Raw genomic sequence first — 26,786 nt, 5'->3', positions numbered from 1 at the left:
AGTCGTATTTTTTAAAATTTAAGAAGCAACAGGCTGGAAAGGTCGCTGGCCGAGAACGCCGAAGCACAGCGGGCAGATGCGGCCCGGGGCGCGCGGGGCCGACGGGAGGACGCGCTGTGGCCGGGCACCTCCCTCGCGCCTGCTCGCCACGGAGCGTCGCGGGCCTGGGACGGGCGGCGCCGCGGACACTGGGGCCCGCTGGCACCGTGGACGTGGCCCCCACGCCCCGCGGCCGCTGCGCACTGGCCCTGCCACGCTGCAGCCGGTGGCAAGGAGGCCCACCCCAGGACGGGTCAGGGAGGGCCCGGTGGGAAGGCCAGCCCAGCCGACCCCCAATGCTGCTGCCTGCCCTGGGCTGGTCTGGGGGGGTGTCACCACCGAGGCCTGATGGGCGCGGCCCCACTGTGCGCTCAGCAGGTCTGCTAGGCATTTGGGAGTGGGGGACGTTAGTTCTTTGATGGGCGTGAACTTGATCTCAAGGGGAGCCCTGGGGCAGCCACACCTTTGCTCTGGATACAGGGTGGGCCTGGGGCTGCCGGGTGACGCTGGGCGAGGTCCAAGGCCTGCTCTTCCAGGTCAGCGGTCACTAAGAACCCTGGTTGGGAGAGTCATGGAGGGGCGTGGAGGAACCCACTGGGTCAGCGCCTCATGGCCACTCCCACATCACTGCAGCCAGCACAGACACTGCCCACCCCAGACCTCCCAAGACGCCCACTGGCCCGGCCGGCCTTCCTGCAGATTCTTTTAGAAACTGACAGGCCTCTTCTCTGCTCACACCGTGCCCTGGGCCGCAGCCCCCCACTCCCTGCAGGTGCCACGCCATGCCCCCGGCCCCGTGATACCCTCTTGGGGAGCGCCCAGCTGCTCTGCCCTCCCTGCCTAGCCATGACCAGCGGCAGGGTCCCCTCGCCAGTGCGTGCCGCCCAGTCCCCAGAGCACAAGCTGGGTGACCGCCCTTGGCCAGGAAGCAGGTGGGACATCAGAGATGGGGCAGGAGGACAGCCTTCCGTGCAGGAAACCAGGACCCTCTCCAGACAGCCAGTGGTTTATTTGCATGATTGATAATTGCGTCCCCGACAGTGCGCGTCGGAGGTGACGTCATTCTGAGAGAAGCGTTAAGTGCCGCCCGGCGGCTCAGATGTCCACCATGTCCAGCAGCGCAGACAGGTGCAGCTCGGAGGCCGTGCTCTCCTCTCGCGAGCTCCGGATCAGCCGCTCCAGGTGCTCCAGCCGCTCGGTCAGAGAGGCGCCCGCAGCCGGTGGCCCTCGCTCCCCCGCGCCTGCAGGCTGCTTAGAAGACGAGACCACGCTGGGACGCCCACCCCAGAGGGAGCCCCGGGCAGCAGGCTGGCGCGCCCAGCTCTCACACGGCCCCTTCTCCCGCCCCACTGGGCCGGCCATGTCAGCAGCGGCAGCTGCCCGGCCACAGACAGAGCAGCCCCGAGACTGGGTTCGCCTCGCTTTGACTGTGGTTACTGGTGCGGCGGGTGAAAGCACGCGGGCATTCATGGTCAGTGGCCATTTCTTGAGACCAGAGCTGCAGGCCAAAGCATGGGGTACTTTGCCAGCACCAGCCGAGCAGCGACTAGAGCGTCGCCCCAGCCTGTTCTTCCCGCAGCACAGCAGCCCGTGGGCGTCCTCGCCCACAGCAGGAGCCGGCCCTGGCCCCTGCGAGCTCCTCGCCTGGCGTCCCACGGAGGCCAGCCCCGGGCAGTTGGGCTCCCACTGAGGGCGCCCCCCGCCTGCCCTGCCCACCCTCACGCCATGCGTGGAAACCGCCACAGGCTGCAAGGCTGACGGTCGCCCGGGACTCTGACTGCCCCAGCCCGATTGTGGTGCCAAGGCCCGCACCTGAGGAGGGCTCAGAGCTGCCAGCCGCACCCCAGGCCCCAGCACCTGGGGCAGCGACACCAGCGTCTGGGGCAGGTAGAGGGGCAGGGAGGGGGGCTCCGCGTGCGCCTCCGTGTCCTCCGACAGCCACTGCCGAAGCTGGTCTTCAAACCTGCCCCACGAGAGCAGAAGCAAAGGTCAGCATCGCTCGCCCCCGCCCCCCTGCCCAAGTACTTGAAATTTGTAAGAGCTTTTACTAAGGACAGAACCAAGTCACGCCATCCGTCGAGAAGCAAACCAGACCTCAGGCTTGTTACACGTACGAACCCAGTTATGCCGCTGGGAGCCGACCTCTGTCACCTCTCTGCCCTCCACCCCCGCGGACTGGACTTGGCGTGCCATGTCCACACGCGCCCTCTCGGGAAGCTGCCCCCGTCCCCAAGGGGCCAACCTGTGCCGTCTCCCCAGGAAGGCTCCAGACCCACTTTGAGACGGGCGGGGCGTCCACCCGGGCACCGGCCCCGCGTGCATCCCAGGCACCCAGGGCCGGGTGGGAGCAGCCGTCAGGGGCTGAGAACAGAGGGTGGGAGGCCGGCCCGAGGTGCAGACGCAGCAGTGAAGGTGGGAGGGCCAGGCTGAGGGTGGTGCCTCGCAGAGGCCACAGCAGGCACGGGCGAGCCTGGGGCCAGGGCCTGCTGGGGAGCCCGGCTGGCGGCCCATGAGCCATGGACACACTCAACCTCTGTTGCTTCCCACCAGAAAACCCACGGGGTCTCCCCCACTGGGCTCCGAGGAGCACGATGGGGGTGACCCCGTTAGTGTGAGCTGGCTCAACGCTGACAGGCTGAGAACCCGCCCCGGTGCCTGGCCAGCCCGGCCCTCACCTGCGGCTCTCCTCCTTCTCCAGCAGCAGGCCACTGGACAGGCACTGGGCCAGCAGCTCCTGGGCAGAGGCACTGTGCAGGAGGCCCTCCCCGCCGGGAAGCCCCTCCGCGCCGGGATCCCGGGTCCGTGTCCCTTTACAGCACTCGGGCAGGCTCGGGGTGGGAAGCTCGTTTGCAAAAGGAAGGAAAGACTTGACCCCCGAGCTGTAACGACACGTGGGACAGGCTCACGGTCAGGGAGGAGGATCGAGCGGCTCTGCTGCTCTCCCCCTAGCCCTCAGGCTCCCAGAATCGGCCAGGCCCTGATGACACCAGCAGCCCTGACCCTTCCTGAGAGGACGCCAGCACCCGCGCCTCCACCCCCACTGACTCGCTGCCCGCTGGGCTTCTGTAGCCCCTGGTGTGCCTGCCTGTTCCGGCTCCGCTGTGAGCTTGGGCCTCAGAAAGAACTTCCTTGTCCCGCAAAAATCTCTCAGCAATTGCTACATTTTCCACCCCAATAAACTCTAGAATTGACTTATCAAGACTGGGGGGGTCCTTTGGAGATTTAGGTGGCCTGACTCCAGAAGGCGGGGCCGACATCTGGGCACCGCCACGCCCCCAGCCAGCAGGGCCAGCCTGCCCCTCACTCATCCCAGGGCTCTGCCAGCTCCGTCCACAGGACTTGGTGCCATGCGGCGTCAGTTTCAGGTCTGCGGCTGCAAATGAGCCGTCACTGACCTGCCTGGTCACATGGTGAGCCAAGGAGCCCTGAGGTGTGACGTCTGCGCTAGTAAGGGCAGCAACTCCAGCCTGCTGCTCCTGGTGCCACCGCACCTGAGCCCCCAAATTGGGGGCGCCTGGGGCCAGCGGGAGCAGGCCCGGACCCCAGCGTCCCAGTCTTGCGCAAAGCAGGGCCGGCAGCGCCCAGGCAGAGCACCTGACTGGGCCATCCTCCGACTGCTTGAGGGGGAGCTTTACGGTCAGGGGTAGACGATGGCTTCGGGGAGGGGGCAGGAACGGCGTCTGGAGAAGAGGGTCCAACGCACCCCCATGTGGCTGGCGCAGACCCACCCTAGGCTGGGCCAGGGCCTCGGTGTCCCTGAGGAGGCCTGCAGGGGAGGCGCGGCCATCTCACCGGCCCTGGCTGAGCTGCAGCTCCTTCTGCGTCTGCGTTCGGGCTCGTTCCCAGGATGGTGGCGCATCGTACTTCTTCAAGTGGGTCTTAAAAAAATAGACGCAGATCTGCCCATCTTCACTCAGCGCCTCTGCAGACAACACAGTAACACATGCAGAAGCGTCAGCCGAGCGCGTCTCTGCGGACAGCCCTGACCAGTTGTGGGCCTGGGCCGGGGGCTGCCCGGAGGTGCGCCCGGTGTGGGGTCCCAGCAGGGGTGGGGTGGAGGCTGCCGGGGAGCCGTGCTGGCCGAGGCTGGCGGACGGTTGGGGCGGGCGACTGGAGTACCTGGTGCGACAGGGAGCCGGGGGGGTGTCCAGTCCCTCAGCTTGTGGTTGATGCATAGGGCAATGACGTCGTCCCACGGGACCTGGGAGACTGAGGGCCCTGTGCACCGGCTCGCGGAGGGGCTCCGGCTGCGCCACCTGAGGTAGGTCCTGCGGAGCAGACTCTCCACCTGGGACTGCAGCACGGGCCGCGTCTGGCGTGAGCTGGGGACCTGTGCAGCGTACTGGACCACCATGGTGCATACCGGGAGCCAGGGGGCTGCGGGGCGTGGGTCACAGAGCTCGTCATGCGCTTTCCAGCCAGGTCACGCAGGCCCACCCCAGACTGAACTGGGCAGAGGCCAGCTGTAGGGCCCCGATGCCCCACAGCACAGGCCAGGAGCAGGGGGTGGGCACTGGGTCTGGCACAGGTGGTCTGGCTCCGGGCCACGCTGACCGAGCTCAAGGAGCGCTGGGTCAGTCTCAGGCACCTGCCAGCCCACAGAGGTCCAGGCCCGGAAACCGAGACACCCCGCGCCCCTGCCCCACACAGCCCAGAGGAGGGGCCCGCCTCCCCCCACCCCGCCAGAGCAAACAGCCTCACCCCGCCACGGGTCAGCAGGCCAGGGAGGGGCCTCCACACCCAGCTGGGGGCCCACCTACATCACAACAGCCCAAGGCCTCATGGGGCACTGCCAGAGGCTTCTCTGGCCAAGGTGGTGCTGACCGTCACAGCCCCCCACCCCTGGCCCAAGGCCAGGCAGGGCCTGCCTCACAGCTCAGAAACCCTGACACCGCCTGCAGTTTTCTCCAGGCCGAGCAGACACCCCCGCCGCCGAGGCGGGCAAATACCCCACTCCACGGAGCTCCGTTCCCGACCCCACAGCAGGGGACGGGGACAGTGCTGGTGCGGGCGGGGGCACAGCCATGGCAGCGGGGAAGGGGGACCTCCGCGACTCCCCAGCCGGCACACACCTCCTGGGGGCGGCAGGTCCACCTGCGGGAGCTGGAAGCCCAGCACGGCCTGCTTCAGCCAGGCCAGGTGCTCCGGGCTGTTCCAGCGCAGGTGGGGGAGCAGCTGGCTGCCCCCGGCCTTGGCGAACTCGGCGACGGGCCAAGACAAGTCGCTGAGCTGCTCGGAGGACACGGCGGCGGCCAGGAAGCCCAGTACGCTGTTGAACAGCTCCACGATGGCACCCGGCTCCTGCGAGGCCAGGCCGCCCCGCCGCCGCTCCCTCCGGTCGTGGAAAAAGCGGCTGCTGAACTCCCGGCCGACGCCATCTTCCACGTACTGGACAAGGGTCTGGCAGCAGAGGTCCAGGGTGCGGGGGCAGCGGGAGAGCAGCCACTGCACGGCCTGCGAGACCTGTAGGCCAGGTGGGGAGATGTCACGTGGGCGCGCACCAGGAGCCCGGCTCCGAGCGGGGTGCTATACTGGCTGGGCCTGAGGGAGACAGCCCTTGCCACACCGGCGTCCTTGCGGGACCGCAGCCGCCCCACACCCTTCAGCTCCCGGCCCTTCCTTCCTGCAAGGCAGCGCGGTGGCCGCCTGTCCACGGACCCCTACCCCGTGCTGCCGGGCTGCTGTAGAGACGCAGGACTGTCCGATGCCAGACCCCAGACACAGCCGGGAATGGCCTCACCTCAAGCCCGTGACAGAAAAACACTAAAAACGTTCACGTGAGCGACTGAGTTGGAGAAACTGTCTACAGAGACAGAGAAACTGTCTCTCGTTTTCACTCTGTATTTCCAGATGGTCCCAACCGAGATTGTGGGCATGGGGCTGACGCGGGGCGGCAGGGGCCTCACCTTTGTGGTGCCCTGGGAGTCGCTGACGGCGTCCGGCATCGCGATGATGGTGTAGTCCGAGACCAGCTCCGCCGACACCAGGTCCCGCAGCATTAGGCCTGGGGAGAGACAGAGGCTCACCACCCGTCAGCCCCCCCCAGAGCCCCCCCCAGCCGTGCGCACCCCAGGGAGGCCACCAACCCTCCTCCATGTCCCTCTCGACGGCAGCCGCCCCCAGGCCGGGTGCGAGGACGGCCAGCGGCAGTGCAGGCTGGAAGGGCTTGGCCTGCAAGAGGTGCCTGAGCCGCAGCAATGCCGACAGCCAGTGCGCGCTCTCCTTTGCCACATCCCCGCTCCGCTCCCTGGGGGGCAGCAGCAGCAGGAGCCCGCTGGCACCCAGGAGCTCCCTCTGTGTCTCCAAGGCATCCAGGGCGCCGTCACTGAGCAAGCCGTGGGCCACCTGGAAGACAGCCAGCCCCTCTGATGGGCCCAAGCCGGCGCCAGGCCACAGAGTGGGCACACATCCTGGCACAGGGCACCTCCGCGGGGGCAACAGGAGTCAGTAGACCCGGCCCTTCACCTTGCTTCAGCCCCACGTCCCCTTAAACGGGCGTGAGAGGGCCAGACCCCAGCGACAGAACAGGGGCAGCGCAGCAGCAGACCAAGACTCGCAGCCCACTCCAGAGAGCAGGCACACGCGGGGCCAGCACAGGCCAGCACAGAGGACGCCACCGAGGGCTGAGACAGGGACACGGCCAGCGCCCAAGCACCACGGGCTCCCCTGCCATGCGCAAATATCCCGTCGGGAGGAGGCCCAGGCCACAGGCCCAGGCACAGCACCCGCCCACCACCCCCGCCCGCAGCACAAAGACCCCCAGAAGCCTAGGCGGTGGAGGAGCGCAGCGGCCCCAGGCACCAGGGGCACTGGAGTCCACGCACCCTGGGCAGCCTCCCCCCAAGCCAGATGCCAGGAGGACCTCGTGTCAAAGGGAACCAAGGGGTCAGCGAGTTGGGCCATGGCGCCCGGCAAAGACCCTGGGTCCTCAGGGAGGGAGGGGGCGCCCAAGCACGGTCACACAGGCTCAAGGCAACACCAAGTGGGGAACGAGCAGTGGCGGGGAGAACACACCAAGACGCCGAGCCATGCAGCCAGGAGGACACTGGGAACACAGACCCACAGGCCCAGCTTGCGCCTCTGTGCATGCCCGCCCTGCCCTCCCCTTACCCCCGCCACAGAGCTGTGTCCCGGGAGAGGCCGCGGCCCCAGCTGCAGCGAGGCAGGGAAGGGCCGCTGGGAGAGCCCCTGCCCCGGCACAGGGGGTGGCGCAGACCACACGGGGTGGGGCGGCGCGCAGCAGGCCAAGCTGGACGCCCAGGGAAACCCTGTCCGGACAGCGACCGCCAGGACCGGGGGAGCCAAGACCAGCGGAGCCGTCACCCACCTTCACACACACATTGATGGAGACGGCCCGGCCCCCGCTGCTGCCCAGGCTGTGGGACAGTGCCAGGGTGCGGACCCCTGGCACGTCCCCGCCTGCCTCTGCCACCGCGCCGCCGTCCCCCACGAACTTGACCTTCAGCCAGTTGGCCAGCGTCCTGGGGAGGCAGAGGCGATGCTCGGGGAGGCTCTGGCCTGCACTCGGCTGCACAACCTCAGCAGGAGGAGGCAGCACCCAGCACAGCCCTGGCGCTGGGGTGTGGGCGTTACCTGCCTGCCTGCGGGCCAGCAGCCAGGGCTCACTCTGGGAAAGGCCCTGACCGCTGACCAGACGCGCCTGGACTCATACGCTTCCCGGGCCCAAGACGGGTCCCCGCGAGCCCACGGCGGGTCGGCACCCGAGCAGGCCCACGGGCACCTACAGGACCCGGCTCCGTGCCGGGTGGGCGGGACCACGCGCTGCCCTGTGGGCGTGGGGCAGGCCTGCAGAGGCTGTGCACCCTGCCCAGGGGAGCCCCAGCTCTGCGGCCAGCAGAACTGCTGCCGCGACACCACCCATGCAGACTCCACAGCAGCAACCTCCAGGCACCGAGAGGTGGGAGCCAGCCGAGTGACTGGGTGTGGGGGCTGGCCCATCCCGGGCTCGGGGCATCCCTGTCACAGAGAGGAATGAAAGCTGCACCTGCTGCCCAGGGGCCCAAGATCCCAGAGCACGGTGCTGAGGAGGGGCCGGCCGCAGCTGACTGGTGCTGTGGGTCCCCCCGCGGGCTGCCCAGAGCAGGCAGGCAACGGGGGGAGGGGGTGGGGAGGGGGAGGATGACAGACCCTCCCTGCCGCACCCACATGGGTGCAGAGGGCCCACCTGCCCGGGCTCCCCAGGGGCAGCTCCTCGCCGTCAGGCAGCACCAGCACTAGTTTCCAGAACACACACTCCCGCAACCCGGGGAGGTGCTCGGCCACGAGGGATGGCAGGTCCAGAGGCGCCCACGCGGCATCGCTGCAAGGCCAGGGCAGGGTGAGAGGTGAGCAGACCCGCGGGGCCTGGAGTAGGGTGAGACTTGGGGTGGGGCTGGGGCCGGGACACAGACCTCAGCAGTGGCCACCGGACATGCTGCCCTTCACTGGTGGGCCAGGGCGGGGCCGGGGGCTGGGGCCCGGGGGCAGTGTGTGGTGAGGGTGAGCCAGATGGGGCTGGGGGTCTGAGGAGGGGCCGGCCACAGCTGACCGGTGCTGTGGGTCCCGCCACGGGCTTCCCAGAGCAGGCAGGCGGTGGGTGGGGCCGGGGAAGGGGAGAGAGGAGCACAGACGAGGCTGGGCGAGCACTGACCTCAGCAGCCGCCGGTGGAAGTGCTGCACCTTCATCTCGTGGGCAGTCTTGTTCCGGAGCCACCGCAACCTGCCACGGGGAGACGCGCATCCCGTGAGGTTGCTGGGCACCCACGGGAGACACACAGGCACCTGCTGGTGTTTGGCTATGATGCTGGTCAGCGAGTGTCTCCTCCAAGGAGATGCTCAGGGGACCAAGGAAATGATTTCAGTGAATAAACCAGCTAGCTGGAGGCCGTGCTTGTCCACAGGAACCGAGCAGCCGTCTGTGGGCCAGCACAGGCCTGGGAGGCCAGGGCAGCCCTGGCCTCGGAACACGCCTCCCAGGACGTTGTGAGAGGGGGCGGGGTGGGACAGCCTGTGCAAGAAAAGTGAGGAAGCAGGAGGGCCTGGAAGCATAAAGAAGGGGAGCTGGGAGGGGCAGAGGCGGACTTCTGGCTCCCCTGATGAGGACACATGAGGTGTGTCCCCACATCAAGACAACCAGGAGACGCCAGTGGCCAGAACCCGAGTGTGATGAGGGGCAAGGCCTGCGGTGGGGCAAGCGGGCAGGGCCATGTCCCGGCCAGGGGCCTGTCAGGAAGGCAGTCAAGAGCATTCACCTCGCTGGCCCCAGCTGCCCCACATGCATGGGGACACGTGGGGGTGCGAAGACAGAAGCAGGGACGCCACTCACACCCCGGGCTGAGTGCTGACCTGGTGCAGGAGACGCCCACTCTCCCCGCGTGGCCCAGGTCCAGCAGGCCCCTGGCCAGGTGCTCCCGGGCGATGGGGCACTCGGCGCTGGGCGCCAGGGCCTGTAGCCGGGCGTTAGCATCCACGCAGCAGGGCGCAGCAGGGAAGGCCCGCATCTGGCGCCTCAGCTTCTTCCGGGCAGCGACGGCTTCTCTCCACCTGGAGGACAGGCCAGAGCATGGTCACTGGGTGCCTGGAAGGCCAGCGGGGTGCAGGCACAGAGCCAGGCTTGAGCCCCAGTGCGGGGCTCGCATCAGCAACAACCTCAGACGGGGATGGAGCCCAGCGCCTGAGGTGGGGCGGACCCTGTGGGACGGCCCAGGGCCCAGCCAGCACGTGGACACGTGCGTGAACGTGTGGCCTGAACTGAGCAAACCCTTGGGGCCTCCAGCACAACCCCCGCGAGGGAGCCAGGGGGCCCAACGAGGTCCTGCGGCCATCTGCGGGCAGCCACCAGCAAAGGCTGGGTGATTCCCATGTGCCTGCAGGAAGGCTTGGTGGACGCAGCCCCGGCACGTGCTCACCACTCTGGGCCCTGCCACGGCCACTGCGCCCGACCTGCTCTCAGCTGTATGCGAATTGCCCCGAGCCCAATGCCCCCTACACCACCCCTGACTCCCAGCTGGGAATTGGCCAGGGCAGTAGGGGAACACCCAAGACCCTGCTGGGCCAGCCCCTTCTCCACCGCGGGTAATGTGAGGCCACATTTGCAGCCATGTGTCCTCGTCTTCTGGGGCCAAAACGCCCCCACGCCAAGCCCACCCCTCAGGCTGGACAGGCACCATGTCCCCAGGACGCGCCTCCTCGCTGCCAGCGACGCCCGCAGCCCACCGTGAGGCCGTGGTCTGGAAAGCCCCCACCTCCTCGGCCTGGCACAGGGCGGACAGTGGCAGCCACCAGAGACCATTGCCAGGGCTGGCCTACGTGTCCTGGGCCGGGCAGCACTCACCGCTGCAGGTACTTGCAGAAGCACTGGAGCTCCTGCAGGGTCTCCTTTGCCGTCTGGAAAACCTCCTCCTTGAGAAACAGGCCAAGCAGGCGGGCACAGACGTCCTCACAGCACCGGGCCAGGCGGACCCTCCGGTCCGTCTCCACCGCACTCCTGGGGAGAGGATGGCATGGGCGAGCTGCACTGGCCGTGCAGGCCCTCCTGACACGGAGGCCAAGAGCACTGCAAGAAACGCCTCTAGTCCTCATGCCGCCAAGGACAGATGCCATGGCATGGACTCGGGCTCCCGCCCAAGGCCTGGGCAGCCGCCAAATAACAATCTTTTTCTTAACAGAAATTTTAAAGTTAAAGTTTAAATGACGGTCAGCACAGCAGCAACAACTGACCTCAGCTCTCTGCATGTTTGCGACCTCCACTGTCCCTGGAAGGCAGCAGGGCGGGGCCCTCAGACCAGAACATGAAAGAAACGCCTGCAGACACCCCACATGCAGCCACCAGGGCAGCTGCCTGCAGACCTGCACAGGCCAAGGGCAGGTCTCCGGGGAACCCGCCTGCACTGTGGCCAGGGCTGGCCTGATGCACAGACAGAGGCTCCGCGTACAGGCAGGAAAGGGCCTTCCACTTGAGAGCTGAGGCACCCCCACAAGGCCGCTGGATGAGGCCCACCATGGGGGTGGCACAGGGAGGAGCCTCCATGGGGGCACAGCTCCCCTCCCGACAGACACAGCCCCCACAGGACACGCGTCTCTGCCAGGCACGCTCGGGCCAGGAAGCACTGCCCAGAAGAACAGAGCCTTTGTGAGGTGGGACCCGCCTACCCCACTCGCCCTCCCGGTACACAGCTTACTGCAGCTCCCAGGTGCAGGCCTCCCGCACGCACTCGGCCACCACGAGCTCGGTCAGCTCTGCAGCCAGGCCCTGGCTCAGCTGGGTCAGCGCCTGTTCTCGCTCTTCTTCCAGCCTGGGCAGGTTCAAGGACAGCAAATGAAAGTGTCGCTGCATTCACTGCCAGGCGGGGCAGCTGCTCCCAGCCGTGGGACCCACCTGGGTGCTGGTGTGGGGATGCAGGGAGCCCAGGGCGGAGGCTAGTAGGAGCACCGGCCAGGGTTGGCACCCCCCCACCCCAGGGTTGGCACCCCCCACCCCCGGGCCCCATGCCCCTGCTTCCCCCCCACCTCTGCTCCTCGGCCCGCCGCCGTGCCTCCTCCTCGCGCTCCCTCTGTAGGGCCACCTCCTCAGCCACGAGGCACCTCAGCAAGCCCGCAGTGGCAGCGGCCAGCAGCTCGTCTGCAGCTGCGCTGGAAACGCTGTGCAAAGGAGAGCGGGGTCACTCTGGAAAGCCAAGCAAACCTCGAAACTAAAATCTAGCACCCGCAACGGAAAGCACACACTCGGCTCAAGCGTGACGACGCTGGCGCAGCCAGGTGCTCAGGACTGACCGGCTCCAACCTCACAACGAAGGCCGGTGCGGGGCCAGACGAAGGCCACCTGCCCACTCACATCTGGAAGGCTGCGGAGAGAGATGCTGCCCACCACAGGGCTGGCCAGCCCTGCCCACCAAAGCCGGACGCCTTGAGGAATGCCAGACACACCAGGAACCCGACAGCCCGGGCCACACACGAGAGGTGACGCGCCACAGGCCGGGTTTACTCCTGGAATGCGAGCTGGACCAACGGATGGAAATGGGCTGACGCGGCAGCAAATCAGCAGGATGGCAGTGGGAAGCCAGGCCACCGTCTCAGGCACGAGAGCAGAGGACAGGTTTCAACGCTGCTTTTTCATAAATAAAGCAGGAGGAGAAAAAAACTTGCTCGACCCCACAGAGACCACGTGGGAAACAGCACGAGTAACGCCAAATTTGGTGGCAAAAAATAAATTTTTTTCTCTAAGAACCTGAAAAAGACAAGGATGCCCACTTTGGCCACGTTTTATTCGACACCGCGTTGGAAGTCACGTTCAGAGCACTTAGGCAAAAAAAAATGACATTCACACTGAAAAGAAACAGCAGCGCTGACTGACAAATGACATGATCTTGACATAGAAAATCCTAAAGAACCCACTCAAGACCTATGTGAAGCAGGGCCTCCCCGGGGGCGCAGCGGTTGAACGCTGGGTTGCGAAGCTGCCCGCGGCCTCTGCAGTGCCGGCTCGATCCCCGGCTGCTCCCCGGCCACCGGAGGAGGGTCCCGCATGGCGCGCAGACCTCTCCTGCCGCCCGCTGCTCCCCTCAGCAGTGTCCTTCGGTCCTTCTGCCTGCTCTTCTGCCTGCTCTGCTCCCCGCTCTGGCTCTGGTGAATTCTCTCACCCTCCCGCGCTTCTGACTGTACCCAGTGCTTGTATAAATAAATAAATAAAATCTTAACAACAACAACAAAAAAGAAATGAAGACATGTTTAAAAAAAAAAAAAGACCTATGTGAAGCAGTAAGTTAACCAGGATTGAGACATAAGAGCTAACACCCCGAAATCCAGGGTATTTCTTACTAACAATGTCCAGTCTGAAAATAAAACGAAAAATACATTTAAGCAAGGAGATAAAGGCCTGTACAACAAAAGCGAAGAAACACTGCCGAGAGATACGCAGGAAGACACCCGAGGCAGATAGCCCGCGCCTGAGGAGCGGTGAGGCTATGCCGTGCCGCACCCGGGGGCCGTCCCATAAGCAGCACTTCCTGCAGACGCAGAAAAACACGTGTTAAAATTCACATGGAATTTCGAGGGATGATCTTGGAAAGGAAAAACAAAGCTGGGAGGTTCACACTTCACACAGAGCCACAGCGCTCACGGCGTCGGGCAGACGCGAAGGGGTGAGACAGAACCAGAAGCAAACGGTTGATTCATTTTGTGCACGGTTGCCAAAACCATTCAGAGAACAGACAACACTGGATCTTTATCTTAAACCATGCACAAAAATGATTCGAAGTGGTTCTAAGTCCTAACCCTAAGAGCTAACGAGAGCCTTGGAAGAAAACCTACGGGGAATCTGGCTAACGGTGGCATCAAAGGTTTCTCACACATGACGCCGACCGCACAGGCGCCAGCAGCAGACGATGGATAAACTCAACTATGTCCAAATTTAAAGCTTCTGTACATCCACAGACACCATCAAGAGAGTAACGAGGTAGGGCCTCCCTGGTGGCGCAGGCGGTTAAGCACCACACTGTGAAGCTGTCCGCAGCCTCTGCAGAGTGGGTTCAATCCCAGCCAGCCAGGGAGTGACCCACATGGCGCAGCAGATCTCTTCTGTCTCACCCACTGCTCCCCTCAGCAGTATTTCAGTAGATCTGCCTATTCTGCGCCCCACTTTCTCTGGTGAATTCTCTCACCCACCTCCCTGCACTTCTGGCCTGTACCCCCGTTTTTGCACGCGTAAATAAATCTTTAAAAAGAAATAATCATATGTATAAAAAACTTGTAACTATAGGGCCTCCCAGGTGGCGCAGCGGTTGAACGCTGGGCTGCAAAGCTGCCCGCAGCCTCTGCAGCACCGGTTCAATCCCCGGCCACCAGCGAGGGTCCCACATGGCGCGCAGACCTCTCCTGCCGCCCGCTGCTCCCCTCAGCACTGTATTTCGTCAGTCCGCCTGTTCTGTTCCCTGCTCTGGCTCCGGCGGATCCTCTCACCCTCCCGCGCTTCTGACTGTGCCCAGTGCGCGTATAAATACATAAATGAATCTTAAAAAAAAAAAAAAAAAAAACAAACTTGTAACTATTGCTCTAAACATCTAAGGATATTTCATCGTGGAGTTCCAAACAAACTTCACCCGCCAAACTCACTTACTGAGATTTAACCCAAGATCAAGCAACAGTAGTCACTTTTCATTTTAAATGGAAAATTAACCAATTTTCATGTACTAGAGTTATAAGTTCCGTTCATGTTGGAAAAACAAGAGATTTTAAGTCAAAACTTAAATAAACTTAGTGTTGCTCAAAAAGCACAGACACCTGGAGTCACGTGTCCATCAAACCCACAGCAGGCGCTGGGGGAGCACTCACCCCAGGGCCGTGGCCGCGAAGGCTGCCCCCGCGGCGCTGACTTCCTCTAGGTCCTTCTGCACAACCTCCTGGACCAGCTCATCCACCACCTGCACCAGGGCCTGGGGGAGAAGGGGGGGAGTGTCAGTAGCCTGTGCCTGGCGCAGGCCAAGCCCATCCCCGAATACTCCTGTAACCCAAGTGGACGGGAGGGTTTCAAGGATACCAGCTGCCCCAGAGCGGGCTCCAACCCCTTGGCACCCTCACTCCACACCCGAGGGCCGCTGGCCACCCAGGCCAACAGAGCTGCTCAGCAAAGGACCCTGGTGACGGGGCCTGCTGGAAGGTGGATGGCTGCCCCCAGCCCCACTGGGGCACCTGCAGGCCTGCGGCCGCCCCTCACCTGCCCCCACAGGCACCCAACCCAGCAGGGGGGCTATGCCCAGTTCCCTGAGCGGCTGCTGGCAGGACCCCACATGGAGGATGGACGCTGTCCCTGGGGACTCGCCCGGGGGGCCCATGTACCCCCGGCTCTGGGGGCCGGGGACGAGTGGGGGTATGGGCCCCTTGGATTCCCTCCCTCCGGGGAGGCAGGATGCAGGCCCCAGAGTGGGGGGGCCTTGCCATGTTGCTGGCCAGGGCTCAGGCACAGGAGGCCCGGGACAATCACCTGGGGCCAGGCCAATGCATGGTCGGCCAGGGCGGGGCGGAAGGCTCCTTACCGCATCGGTGTACGCGGGCGTGGGCGGCGCTGGAAGTAGCTCGGGGGGTGGCAGGAGGCTGGGTGCCGGCAGGAGGGGCAGCGGCGCAGGTACAGACGTGGGCAGGGGCTGTAGCAGGGGTGCACCCGCCTCGTCACACGTTTCCCCTCTGACCCCACCTGCAAGGACGTGGCGGCCGAGAGCCACAGTGAGCAGAGCACCCAGGGGGCCTCCCCAGCCAGGCAGGACGCGGGCCTCTGCTGCGGCCCTGGGAAGCGCCTCACCCACCTGCCGCATCCAGGCTGGCTCCCTGTGCACCCCCGGGCAGCTCGGCCGCCAGGCTCTCCCCGACATACTTGTTCTGGGAGCTGAAGCTACACACAGGCGTGTGCCGGGGGGCGGGGGGCAGAGGCCCTCCGTGCACCACCTCCCCCACCGACACCGCCAGCTTCCTGGAGATGAGCTCCGACTTCCTGGCCCTGCACGGTCCCTCTGGCTCCAGGAACGCCGTCCGACTCAGCTCCACAAAGCTGCCGAGCAGAGGGCCGCGGGGCCAGGTGAGCACATGGGGGCCATGTGGGGCGGGGGCTGCCTGGCCAAGTGACAGTCACCCGTGGAGGCGGGCAGGGGCCAGGTTAGGAGCTGTGGGCCCAACGCAGCAAGGGCGTCTGGGGCCATCCTGGGGGTCCCTGGCGAGGCCTCAGCTGTGGGTGGTTAGGGACGGGCTCCCAAAGGTCAGCAAGAACCATGCTGCAGGGAGGGGCGCAAGGCCCAGCTGCCTCTTCAGTAACTCACGAAAGCCAACTCCGGAGCCACAGGGAACAGGGCCTGAGCCCGGTCGCACCAGGGACGCTGGGGCCTGTGCCAGTCAGATCCCCACCCATATCAGAGCTGGGCGGGGGGAGGGAGCCACCCACACTCACCCCTCGGACACAGAGAGGCCGTGGCAGCTGAGGAAGTCGGCTGCCTCCTCGCTGTCCCGGAAGAGCAGCGTGCGCACCAGGCCCTCCAGGGGGAAGGCGGCGGCACGCTGGGTGCTCACGGTGTAGGCCACGCTCAGGGCCCGCAGCGCGCCCCTGCGGATCTGAGAGAGAGGGGTCACCCTGGCTCTGCGCAGGCCCGCACTCTGCGGACGCGCCTGGCAGCGCTGGAGCTGGAGGCCTCGACTCCTGAAAAGCAGCAGCGCATCAGCTGCAGGGAGTGACCCTGTCGCCAAAGGGTCGGAGAGGCCGTTGGGGGGGCATCAGGCCAGAGCAGGATGAGGTAGGCTCACGACATGTGCTCCATGGGACAGAGGAGTGGCCGGCAAGTGTGTGGGTAGCGGCCCAGGAGCCACCGGCTGCACCTGTTCAGGCACTGTGCGGTCCAGGCGGTGCCCGGCAGCGTCCTGCGCTGCCAGAGCGAGCACAGCCACGGCCCCGGGACAGGCCAGAGAGCAAGAGGGGGTGGGTGGTGGCGGCCGAGCCCTGGGCCCTAAGACCGGCACGCGGCGTTGGGCGAACACGACCCGCGAGGCCCTTCGCTTGTCCACACGAGACACGGGGCTGCCTCTCTTTCTGTTCAACGTTGCTACAGTAGGCGCAAGTGGTGAACGTTACAGTAACGCAAAACCACCACCCGAAAGACAACGTCTGTGAGATTCGACCCCAGCAAGCTTCCGCAGACCCCCGCCTGCGCGAGAGGTGGGGGCGAGGGCGCTCTGGGGCATGCCGGGCCGGCCATGCTGCGCTCACTCACGGAACCCCCAGAAAAGCATTTCTGAGGCCTCTCCCCTAGGGCCTGGGTGCCCGGCCCCGCAGGTGGTGGTGGACGCGGCACGGGAGCCTCCTTGGAGGGACGCATGGGAGGCACCGCACACTCACCTGGTTGAAATAACAGTGTAGCAGGCAGGCGCTGAGGTAAGATGCAGACTGGACCAGTTTGAAAAACCTCACAAAGTTGTTGCTGTTGAGCGCAGCGAAGGCCTGCACGGCGAAGCGCACCTCGGCCGAGTTTCTGACCGCAGGGTGGAACTGCTGCACCTCCCTGCGCCGGGAGACACGCGAGAAGTCAGACGCCGACTTGGACCAGACCTGCATCTGCGAGAGCAGGAGTGGGAAAGGGCTGGATCCCCAGACTGAGAGGCCCCGTGGCTGGGCTGCTGGCTGCAAAGGGCCCTGGGCAGCACAGGGCAGGCCCTGCCTGAGATGATGAGTGAAGTAGCCAGGCTCGAGCTGCGACTCCGGGGCGTTTCCTAAGTCACTTTGGTGCCAACTGACTACTGGTCGCGCTTAACAATGACGCCGAGGAAAGAGATTTGAGCTTGTTTAGGAACAAACCGACTCCACTAGACTGTCCAAGCACTGACCAGTTAGCTCCCCGAGCCCATTATCGCAGCCTCCCTTAAAGAGGAAAGTCGGCCACACGTCCTGATGTCCCGTGACAAGGCCTCAGGGCAAACCCCATCTAGGAGCTTCCTCGTGAACAGGGGAATTTCGAAGCGAGAAGCTGCATGCGAGCCGGGGCAGGCCGGGACCGCCATGTGACCCCGGGAGGGCCAGGGCACACTGCCACCCCCACACCCCACCCAGGAAACTTATCGCACATGCTGTCTCCTCCCCCACACAGGGGCCGAGCCAGCACGTGCTTCAGGAAACACGGCTGTGCACAGCAAGCCCACAGCTCACGCCCTGGTCCTGCCTGGCTCACGGCTGGCCCTGCTGGGCAGAGGCCCATGGTGCCGGAGGGCGCCGCCCAGGGCAGAGGCACGGGGTGCACAGTGGCCGAGCCCCACCCAGGGCTCCGCAGCAGAGCACGGCGCGGGCAGCCCAAGGACGCGCCCACCTGAGCATGTCCCCCCTGTTGAGGTTGAGCAGGACGTTGTAGCCCTGGAACTCGGCCTCGCCAGCGCAGAGCACGCCCCGGCCCCGCAGATCCTGGTACATCTCCTTCAGGCTCTGCAAGCACTTGGTCATGTTCTCATTGTTAATCTTGGCGTCGAAGGAGGACATGGGCTCCTCACACATGAAGTGGGCGCAGTGAATGTGGAAGCGCGTACACTTCTCGATCAGGGACACCGTCAACGGGTCACACAGGTGCTGCTGCGTGATGTCCTGGCAAGGCAGGGCGGTGAGGGCCCACGGCAGCGCCCACCCCCACGCATACCCCCCCAAGCACATGCCCGCATGCCCCCGTACACACCCCCACACAGAGAACCCACAGCTGGGACATTCCCACTGTGGGAATGTCCCCCCAGGTCCCCAACTCCAACTTGCAACAGGGAGGGGAGCTGGCAGGGGTGGCGTAGCAGGGCAGCGGACTCAGGGTGCGTGCAGGTGCCAGGAATGGGCAGACCCCCGCTGGGACCGCGTACAAAACCGGCTCCTGCGCGGTGGCGGTACCTTCCGGATGCCCCGCGTGCGGTTCCACACGAAGTCGTACCAGTCCCGCAGGCTGCCCTCCTTCGAGTCCATGATCTGGGTCACCAGGTGGTCCATGGTCCGGCTCAGCACGGCCGAGGGCCGCAGCTCATGCGGCAGGGGCTCCTCCTGGTCGGCGGAGGAGCGGCTGTACTCCTTCACAGCTGCCGCGTGGTCCACCTGGCACAGGGGCAGAGCTGAGCCGGCTCCCAGGGCTGCAGTCACCCCCATGGCACCCAGACCACACCCTGCGATGTGCCTCGCACACATGAGGCTGCTCTTAGAAGGAGAAGACGTGGAGACAGACGCTCCAAAGGCCTGTTTGACAGACGTGATGGGCGCAGCTGAGAAGCGCTCACGCCGAGGGTGGAGGTGTGTCCATGGGGCCGGGTAAGGGGCAGCCGGCCTGGACAGGCATGGCCCAGGGCAGGAGATGCAGGATGGGCACGGGCAGGGCGTCTGCTGGGGCTGAAGATGAGGGGCTGGGGGACTGGCCTAGGTGCCCTGGCAGCTTCCACCCGCCGGGCCCTCCGGACACCTGCCAGGAGATAGGCGTACGCAGGGAGCAAGTGGAGGGGGGGACCGAGAGCTGCAGCACCCTGAGGTGGTAGGGGGAGCACACGCGACACGTGGTCAGGAGCCCCGAGAGGCCGCACCTGCATGCAGCAGCCGCCACGCCCAGCCAGCCAGTGACCCGGGCCCCACTCCACGACCCCGGCACGCGCCCGGGGGGGCCACAAGCAGCCACAGTGAGGGAAACGCGTGGCCCACCCAGTGTCCGCGAGTGGAGTTTGGCTGTGCGGAGCCCACAGACAAGGGACCGTGAGCAGCAACACAAGCTTTGCAGACCAGCCGGGTGCTCCCATGCCCAGGGCCAGAGCCACCCCACGCACACGCAGGACCGTGACCCACACACCAGAAGGCGCCACTGACACAAGTCCGAATCAAACACCAACACGCTCAGGCCCATCAGAGACCAGCTCCTCCCCGCCCGCCCCGCCCCTCATGCACACGCGGGATACCAACCTGGTCAGTCCCCGGGATCACTTCGAAGATGCTCAGCTGGCTCCGGGTCTCCCGCATGTAGCGCTCCTTCTCGGGACACATGTCTGGGCACGTCCCCACGACGGTCCTGGCCTTGTCCAGGCCTGTCCTCCTCACGCGCACTGGGGAGTTGGGAAAGTGAGTGATAGCCAGGGAGGGCCGAGCCAGAGTTACGCGGGCCCAGGGCGAGGAGGGGGGCATCACCCCCCAGTGCTGGCAGGTCCAGGGGGCCGGGGGTGGCAGCCGCAGCACCGTCTCACGGTCATCAGCCTCACCCCAGAGGCCTGAGAGGGCTGCCCGTTGCACGGCGGGCTGTGTCCGGGGCTCCGCGTCTCGCCATGTCAAGGCAGCGGGAAGCACAGCGGAGGCCGCCCAGCGCTACTGCCCACGCTGCCAAAGCGTCTTTGAAATGAGAGATGGGGTCATTTCACCGCTTGAAAGACATGCCATGTTTTCACTTCGAAGCACCGCAACCTTGTCACTGCTTTGCTGTAACGTGCCGGCAGCGCCTGGCACCTTCTCCAGGAGGCCCTGCTACTTAAACTTGAGAGAAAACCTGACCTCAAGCTTGATCTCAAAGGCCCCCGAGAAGGACAAGGGCAGTCCTCGGGGTCGCGGCCTGTGCACGCATGCGCCTGCTGTGCTGGTGGCTGGCGGAAGGTCCAGCGGACGCCGCGGGCGAGTTTATTGGGGCGTGGCCCTGTGCTCTGTGCACATGCAGCTCACACCGCAGCCCCGCCGTCCACACACACGGGCAGCCATGGGCTGCAGTGGGCCGGCCACCTTGCAGCAGCTCAGAACCCCCCAAGTGGCTTCAGCTTTGTTGCTGCAAAAGGCCGTTGTGTGAGTCTCCTGAGCACACCCCCGTGCACACATGCACACACACACACGCAACGCCACCGAGGCTCTGGGGGTGGCACGGTGGGCATTGTCCTTGCACTGGAGGCTGCTGCCCACACCGGCCAGACCCATCTATCTAATAGCTAAACCGGGGCGAGCCCTGCTTGTGGCGGCCACACTCGTGAAAGGCCCCAGCCCCAGCAGCCCCCATGCACGTTCTGGATCAGGGGAGCAGGCCCTTGGGAGACGAGCCCAGGCGTAGCCCCTGCTCAGGCGCTTTGTCAGTTTCATCGCGGTGGTTTCCACCAAAGAAAATCTTCATTTTTTTCTTTTAAAAACATATCTCTGAGGCTGAAAAGCTACCCTGTTGTTTGAGTCGCCATGGAGCCATCTCTGGACTTTCTTCCATAGCAAAGCCATAAGGCCCCCCTGCAGTTTCCCCGGAACCCGCAGCCGGCGAGGCGACATGGCCCTCGAGGCCCCCCGTGGCCAAAGGGAAGACCACCCACGCCCTTGGCTGGCCCACTGGCGCACCGCACCTTGGCGCATGACCCGGTCCCTCTGGTCCAGCAGGCGGTACTTCTCCTCGGACGTCTCAGCCACAGTGCCTATCAGGGTGCTGAGGGACGACACACAAGGCCCGAGGCTCTCGGGGCACTCAGAGCCCGAGTCGAAAGGGTCGCCCTCAAACTTGAGGCTTGGTTTCTTCACGGGGGAGCTGCAAAGAAAATGAGGAGTCAAGGCCGCAGGCCCGCCAGGCGCTGGGTCACAGCCATGTCCCAGCAGCCCTCCGAGTCTCCCACCCTTTAAGCATGAAGCACTCGAGCTGGACCCTGCAGTAAAGTGCCCAGAGAGATCACTCAGATCACTCCCGTGCTTCCGCTTTAGAAACACTTCTTCATCCTTAAAGACAGGAGCCTGTTTAAGCAAACGGAATGTGCACCCGCGGCCTTCTGTCCCCAAGAAACAGCACCCAGCCCAAGTAAAGAGCTGAGCAGAGCGCAACACAAGACGCCACGCGCCCTCCCGCCCACGGGGCTCCTCGCAGCAGGACATCCCGAAGAGAGCCAGCCGCGCGCCCCTCCAACCCCATCCAGGTGGCTCAGTGAGTGTGAACCTGAATGTGGCAAGAGACTGGCTGCAGCGAGGGAGGAAGGTGGCAGCTGCGGCTCAGTGTAGATGGGGTGTGAGAGGACACAGTCAGCCAAGTGTGCCCGGGGCGGGGTGGGGGCGCCTGGCGAGCAATGAGGCCGGGAGTGGGGGGACCTCATCCACCGCAGCCCTCACCCACCAGCCTCAGGCTGTGCTCGGCTGCCCGGTGACAAGGTGGCCAAGACAGGACCGCTGTGCATGAGCAGCACCAACGCCCTGCTGGAGCCCACGAGACCAGGCTACGCAGCCTGTAGTCATTCCAGCCAGTCAAGCAGTCAAGAGAACGTGAACGCTGACAGAACTGACCCCGGAAGATGGCCTGACAGCGTGTGAGGCGTGGACTGAGCAGGAAGGGGCCCTCGCGTTGTCACAGCCCTGCTCAGCGCCCGCCCAGGTGTCACAGAGCACCCCACTGTTCACCCTGAGCCAGGGCGGCCGGGCCGGGGTTCGGGCACAGCAGGTTAAACAGCCTGATGACCCAGGTCTGGAGGCCTCTGCCAGCCGCATCTGAGCTCTCGACAGCGCGCCAAAGGGGCTGTCGCAGAGGGATCCCGACAGCAGGCTGGCTCAGACAGCTGCGGGCACAGCCTCCAAGACGCCCTGGCTGCAGCGGTGCTCATACCGCCCAAGGAGGGCTGCGCCCGCACAAGCGTGGCTGCTGGCTGAGCCCACACTCTCAGACTCCTCAGCGGTGGGGCTGACTCCTCTGCCGCAAACCCAGCCCTGGGTCTTGCGTGGCCCCAGGGCGGCTCCCCCGCCCAGAGCCCTGCGCTCTTCCCTGGCTCTGCCCCCGCCGGGCTGTGGAGCCTCTTTCCGGTCCTGACCAGAGGGTCTCGGGGCCCCGGAGTCCGGAAGCGGGCCATCAGCGCCTCCCTCCAATTCCCGGGGCTCGGGCTGGTTTGCTCCCAGCTCGCCCGCCTGGGAGGCCAGAGCGTGGGGCGGGCCGAGGCCGGGGCCTGTACCCGTCCAGCAACAACGTGACGTGTCAAAGGAGCCGCAAGCACGGAAGGCACCGGCAGCAGAGCACGGGCCGCACCTTTTACTCAGGAGGCCGCCGGCTGTAGCCCGCGCCGCAGCCTTGCCGAGAGAGGAGTGTGGGAAGGCCGTGTCCTCGGCGCCCTGACTCGTGTCGCCGTCGCCCGGCTGCTTCTCCTTGAGGGAAAACGGTTTCTTGTTGGGACCTGAGAACGCAAAAGTGAGGCGTCTGTGGTCGCCAGGCCAACGGGCTGCCCCCTCTGCTTAGCGACGTCTGGTGGCCGTGAAGGAACGTCACGGCAAGTTACAAAGGGGCGGGGGAAGCCCGCCCTCCCCTGGGCCAAGGCTCCAACCAAGTGCACAGCAAGGACTGCCGAGAGCCACCAGAAACTCACTTATCTTCTTCTTGTGCCACAAGATGGCCACGTCTTCGTGCAGGCCTTTCCCCTTCTTCCTGGCAAGGGCTGCGGATGCCTGCAACAGTCCACAGCCAGTGAAGGGGCGCAAGAGCCAGAGAAAACATGACCAAACCCCAAATACGTGGAGGTGCACCCCACACAACAGGGCGACACCCAGGCCCGTGTGCCCTCCGTTTGCTCCACCCAGGCCAGCGCGCCCTCCATCCACACCAGCTGCCTCAATCACAGCAGCCACAATCCGCCCCACCCCCTGCCTCACAAGTACCAATGTGTTGGTCTCTGTCGTGACGTGACTGGCTTTGCTGTGAGGACGCCCAAACTCGCCTAAGGCGAGGGCCCCGGCATGTGACCACACACCCAGACACGGGGCTGCAGTGCACACTCAACCGCAGAAGGAAGCGGCCAGACGCCACGGGAGGGTGTGCAGGGGCAGCCACAGTGGCCAGTGACGTGGGGGCCAGGCCTTTGTGCGTGCATGGCAACCGGCTGCTTTCAGCCACGCTACTTCCGTGTCGCATAACGTTTATCCCGTGTCGCGTAGGGCTCAGCGGGCATTAACAGTCACACTTGAACAGCCAAAGCGTAGCTTTTCTAAAATGGACGGACACGAACAATTGCACTCTGGGCCCAGGCACAGAAGGGCGGGAGCGGGCCCTCGCGCTCTCACCCGCGCTCAGCAGCAGGTGACCCAGGCACTGCAGCGCGGAAGGCGTGAGGTGCTGACGCAGCCTCACTGTGGAGGGGGGCGGAGCCGCCGCTCAGAAATTACTTTCTACTCGGGCCATCGGAAAGTCAGAGAGATGGTAACGGCCTCGGTTACGCAGCCAGAATACAACTCATGTCGCAGGGTCGTAAAGTCCTCTCCGTAGGGAGAAGCACGGCACCCGGTGCGAAAAGCGCACGCACCTCAGCACGAGCTTTCCACCTCGGATACCGGACGGAGGACGCTGACCCACAGGGAGGCTCGAGGTGAAGAGTGGTTGAGGGGGACAGAGGGGCAGGAGGCGAGCAGCCCTGGCAGATCCACGCTGATCTAGAGCAGCCCCGACACCCCGGTGCCGCACACCGCCGCACGCCCTCACAGCTCACGTGGTGCAGCCTGACGTGTGCGAAGGTGTGACCGCGTGTCTGCACGGCCAGAGCGGAGGCCTGAGGTCTGTGATGGGTGGCCAGCATGTGAAACAAGCTCGGCGCCTCACAAACTCCAACAGGACCAGGAAAAACAGCCACCCATACGAGCGCAGCACGCAGCACCCTGCCGCCAGGCGCAGCCACACACGGGCTGACCCACACTCGCAGTCAGTCACGTCGGGCCAGCCATGGCAGACACCTCCTGGGCCAGGACCACCTGACTTACCGGGTCCACTTCGTTTCAATGTGTTCGCGATCACTGACCACAACCAAATAACGCCAGCCGAAAAAAGCCAACTTTGAAAAAGCATGCTGCGGTCAGAGCACTCCTCTCGGTCTCAGAGAAACCTGAGCTGGTGGAACCCATTCCTGATGTTTCGAGAACGCCACCTTCAGGAGGGCCTGCGAGCTTTTCACAATGATTCCCAGCCAGGAGGCAGGCAGAGCTACTCCCGCCTTCCAAGCCAAGGACGAAAAATTGGAACACTAGTCTAGATCCCAGCAAGATGCTAACGACCAGCGAAAAAGTTCGACTTTAAAATGACTAAGTTGGGCCTCCCTGACGACGCAAGGGGTTATGATGCAACGTATGAAGCTGCAGCCACTGCAGCACGAGTTCAATCCCCGGCTGGCCAGAGAGCTACCCACATGGCGCAGCAGACCTTTCCTGCTGCACCCGCTGCTCCCCTCAGCAGTGTATTTCAGTAGATCTGCCTGTTCTTTTCCCCACTCTGTCTCTAGTGAACCCTTTCAAACCCCCCCACACCCCTCTGGCCTGTACCCCAGCTCTTATATACATAAACTGTTTTAAAAAAAATGACAAAGTTCCCTGAGTTACTCCACCTGCTCACACGACGCTGCCAGCAGCACTTACGTGATCAAAAAAGTACACGACCGCCAGCTTCTTGCTGCGCCGCGTGTAGATACGCTGCACTTTGGCGATTTTGCCGAAGTGGTTCTCCAAAATGGCCCTGTCGTTGAGGTAGTCGGGGATGTTCTTGCACTGGATAGCTGTGGCTTCAGCTAGAGACAAGCCCCCGAAGCTGTCTGTGCTCTCGCTCCTCTTGCTCGGCCGCCCAGGAGGCCCCCTCAGAGAGTCTGGGGGATCAGGGTGGGATCAGAGAGGCAGTAAATGGAGCGATTTGAACAACAGGAAAGATGACTAGCAGGAGCTAAGAGCAAAGCAGGCCTCAGGAATAACGAGTAGCTGCAGCATCACGCTGTTAACTGGCTCCGAAGTGCTTCGCCCTTCACCAATGAGCCCCACAGGAACGTTTAAAGAACCAGTGACTGGCACCAAAGCAGGAAGACTAGTCACGGGCCGCAGGGGAGGGTGACGTGGACCTGCACCACAGCCCTGCTCGAGGTCGCTGCGGGTGGGGTGGGGGCCTGGTGCCTGGGAGGGGGGCACTAACTGTGCTGTGGTCCAGCAACAGGGCGAGAACAGGGACCCCCGTAGAGCTGGCACGTCAGCCTCCCCGGGGTCAGAGTGACTTCCCGGGAAAGTCAAGCTTGCACCGGGGAAATTCCCAGACCCGGATTTACTCTCTGCCCTGTCTCTAGCACTCACCTTCTTTTTTGTCTCTACTTTCAGTTTCTTCCTCTTTACTCACACCTGGAAGCCGGGATGATGCCAGGACAGAAGAACTCCCTCCCAGGACGGCTGTGGGGTCACTCTCTGCAGGCTCGGAACAGCCAATTTCCCTCTTAGGCTCCTTGCTGCCCAAACGACCGGCTTCCTTGTTGCTTTTAAAGACATCCTGTATTGTCCGGCCAAACAGGGAGCCTCCCCGCGGCCGGTTCAGGCGGACAGGGCGCTTATCCGGGGGGTGGTCGCCACGAGACAGGGGGTCTGGGTCTTCCGCCACATCGTGGCCATGTCTCCTTGGTGAGCGATCCTGGTCTTCCTTCCTCTTCAGGCCTTTCATGAGGTTGGGCAGTGGCTCCATTTGGGAAACAGCTTCTTCACATCCTTGCCTAACACCAGGTTTGCTACCTGGAAAGGGTTCCCCCAGAGATCCCGAAGATACGGGAAAATGGGCAAAACTACCAGAACCTCCGAAAAGTGATTTGGGGCCTCTCTTCTCTTCTTCCGCATTTTGGCTTGACAAAGAAGGAGCAAAGGCAGGTGACGAATTATTACTAGTATCGGGCTTTGAAAACGCAAAGCTGGAATTGGCCGCAGGGGCGCTGGTCACCTGAGAGGAGAATGGGGCCGGACCGCCCGGACCACTACTGCTTGGATGGTGGAATGTGAAAAACCCAGAAGCGGTTTGGGTCTGAGCTTTCTCCGGCTCAGGTTCAGTCCCGAATATTGGTCTGAACGTCGAATTTTCCAGAGGTTTAAAGCTGAAACCTGTTTTCCCGAAACTAAGGTTTGCTACTTCTCCTGTTTCTGGTCCAAAGGCAGAAGCGCTCGGGAAGGCGCCCGCGCTGGGCGCTTTGAAGCTGAAGCCCGGGTTCGCGGGCGCACAGGAGCCGGGAGGCCCAGAGGTGGCCGCAAAGGCGGGGGTGTGCTCAAGCCCAGGAAAGGGCCCCACGCTCGCGGCCTGGGGGAACCCCAGCGTGTGCGACGAGGAGGGGAGACTCGCGCCGGCGGGGGCCGCGAAGCCGGGCCCCTGCGCGAAGCCCGAGGTCTTCCCGGCCAGCGGGCCGCTCTGCGCGAACAGCGGCGGCTGGCCGAAGCGGAAGGGCGCCCTCGCCTGGAAGGTGCCCACGGCGCTGCTGGCGGGCGGGAACGCGGCGGGCGGCTGCCCCCCGAAGGGGCCCGCGGGGTTCAT

General features: G+C 64.4%; 1 protein-coding gene across 2 annotated transcripts; it reads right to left on the bottom strand.

Moving 5' to 3' along the window:
- Positions 1-319: 319 nt before the first annotated feature.
- On the bottom strand, positions 320-26,786 carry MCM3AP (minichromosome maintenance complex component 3 associated protein). 2 transcript variants are annotated; one of them, XM_037524843.2, is made up of 28 exons: positions 25,577-26,786; positions 24,881-25,104; positions 22,852-22,930; positions 22,518-22,662; positions 20,869-21,047; positions 19,472-19,611; positions 18,428-18,625; positions 17,871-18,139; positions 16,910-17,072; positions 15,971-16,131; positions 15,336-15,577; positions 15,069-15,226; positions 14,368-14,468; positions 11,548-11,679; positions 11,220-11,333; positions 10,373-10,525; positions 9,385-9,582; positions 8,690-8,758; positions 8,225-8,359; positions 7,367-7,520; positions 6,126-6,384; positions 5,946-6,043; positions 5,112-5,502; positions 4,159-4,416; positions 3,832-3,961; positions 2,715-2,918; positions 1,852-2,002; positions 749-1,287 (listed from the first exon to the last, which is right to left on the bottom strand). In XM_037524843.2, the coding sequence occupies exons 1-28, from the start codon at positions 26,784-26,786 to the stop codon at positions 1,135-1,137; spliced, it is 5,868 nt and encodes a 1,955-aa protein (XP_037380740.1). In that variant the 3' UTR covers positions 749-1,134. The 2 variants fall into 2 exon arrangements, with proteins under 2 accessions (XP_037380739.1, XP_037380740.1); XM_037524842.2 differs by having other exon boundaries at positions 320-2,002.

The sequence above is a fragment of the Talpa occidentalis genome, unplaced genomic scaffold, assembly GCF_014898055.3.
Source record: "Talpa occidentalis isolate TD23 unplaced genomic scaffold, MPIMG_talOcc4v2.1 talOcc4.4, whole genome shotgun sequence".
Taxonomy (NCBI): domain Eukaryota; kingdom Metazoa; phylum Chordata; class Mammalia; order Eulipotyphla; family Talpidae; genus Talpa; species Talpa occidentalis.
This window is presented reverse-complemented; position numbering and strand designations above follow the sequence as displayed.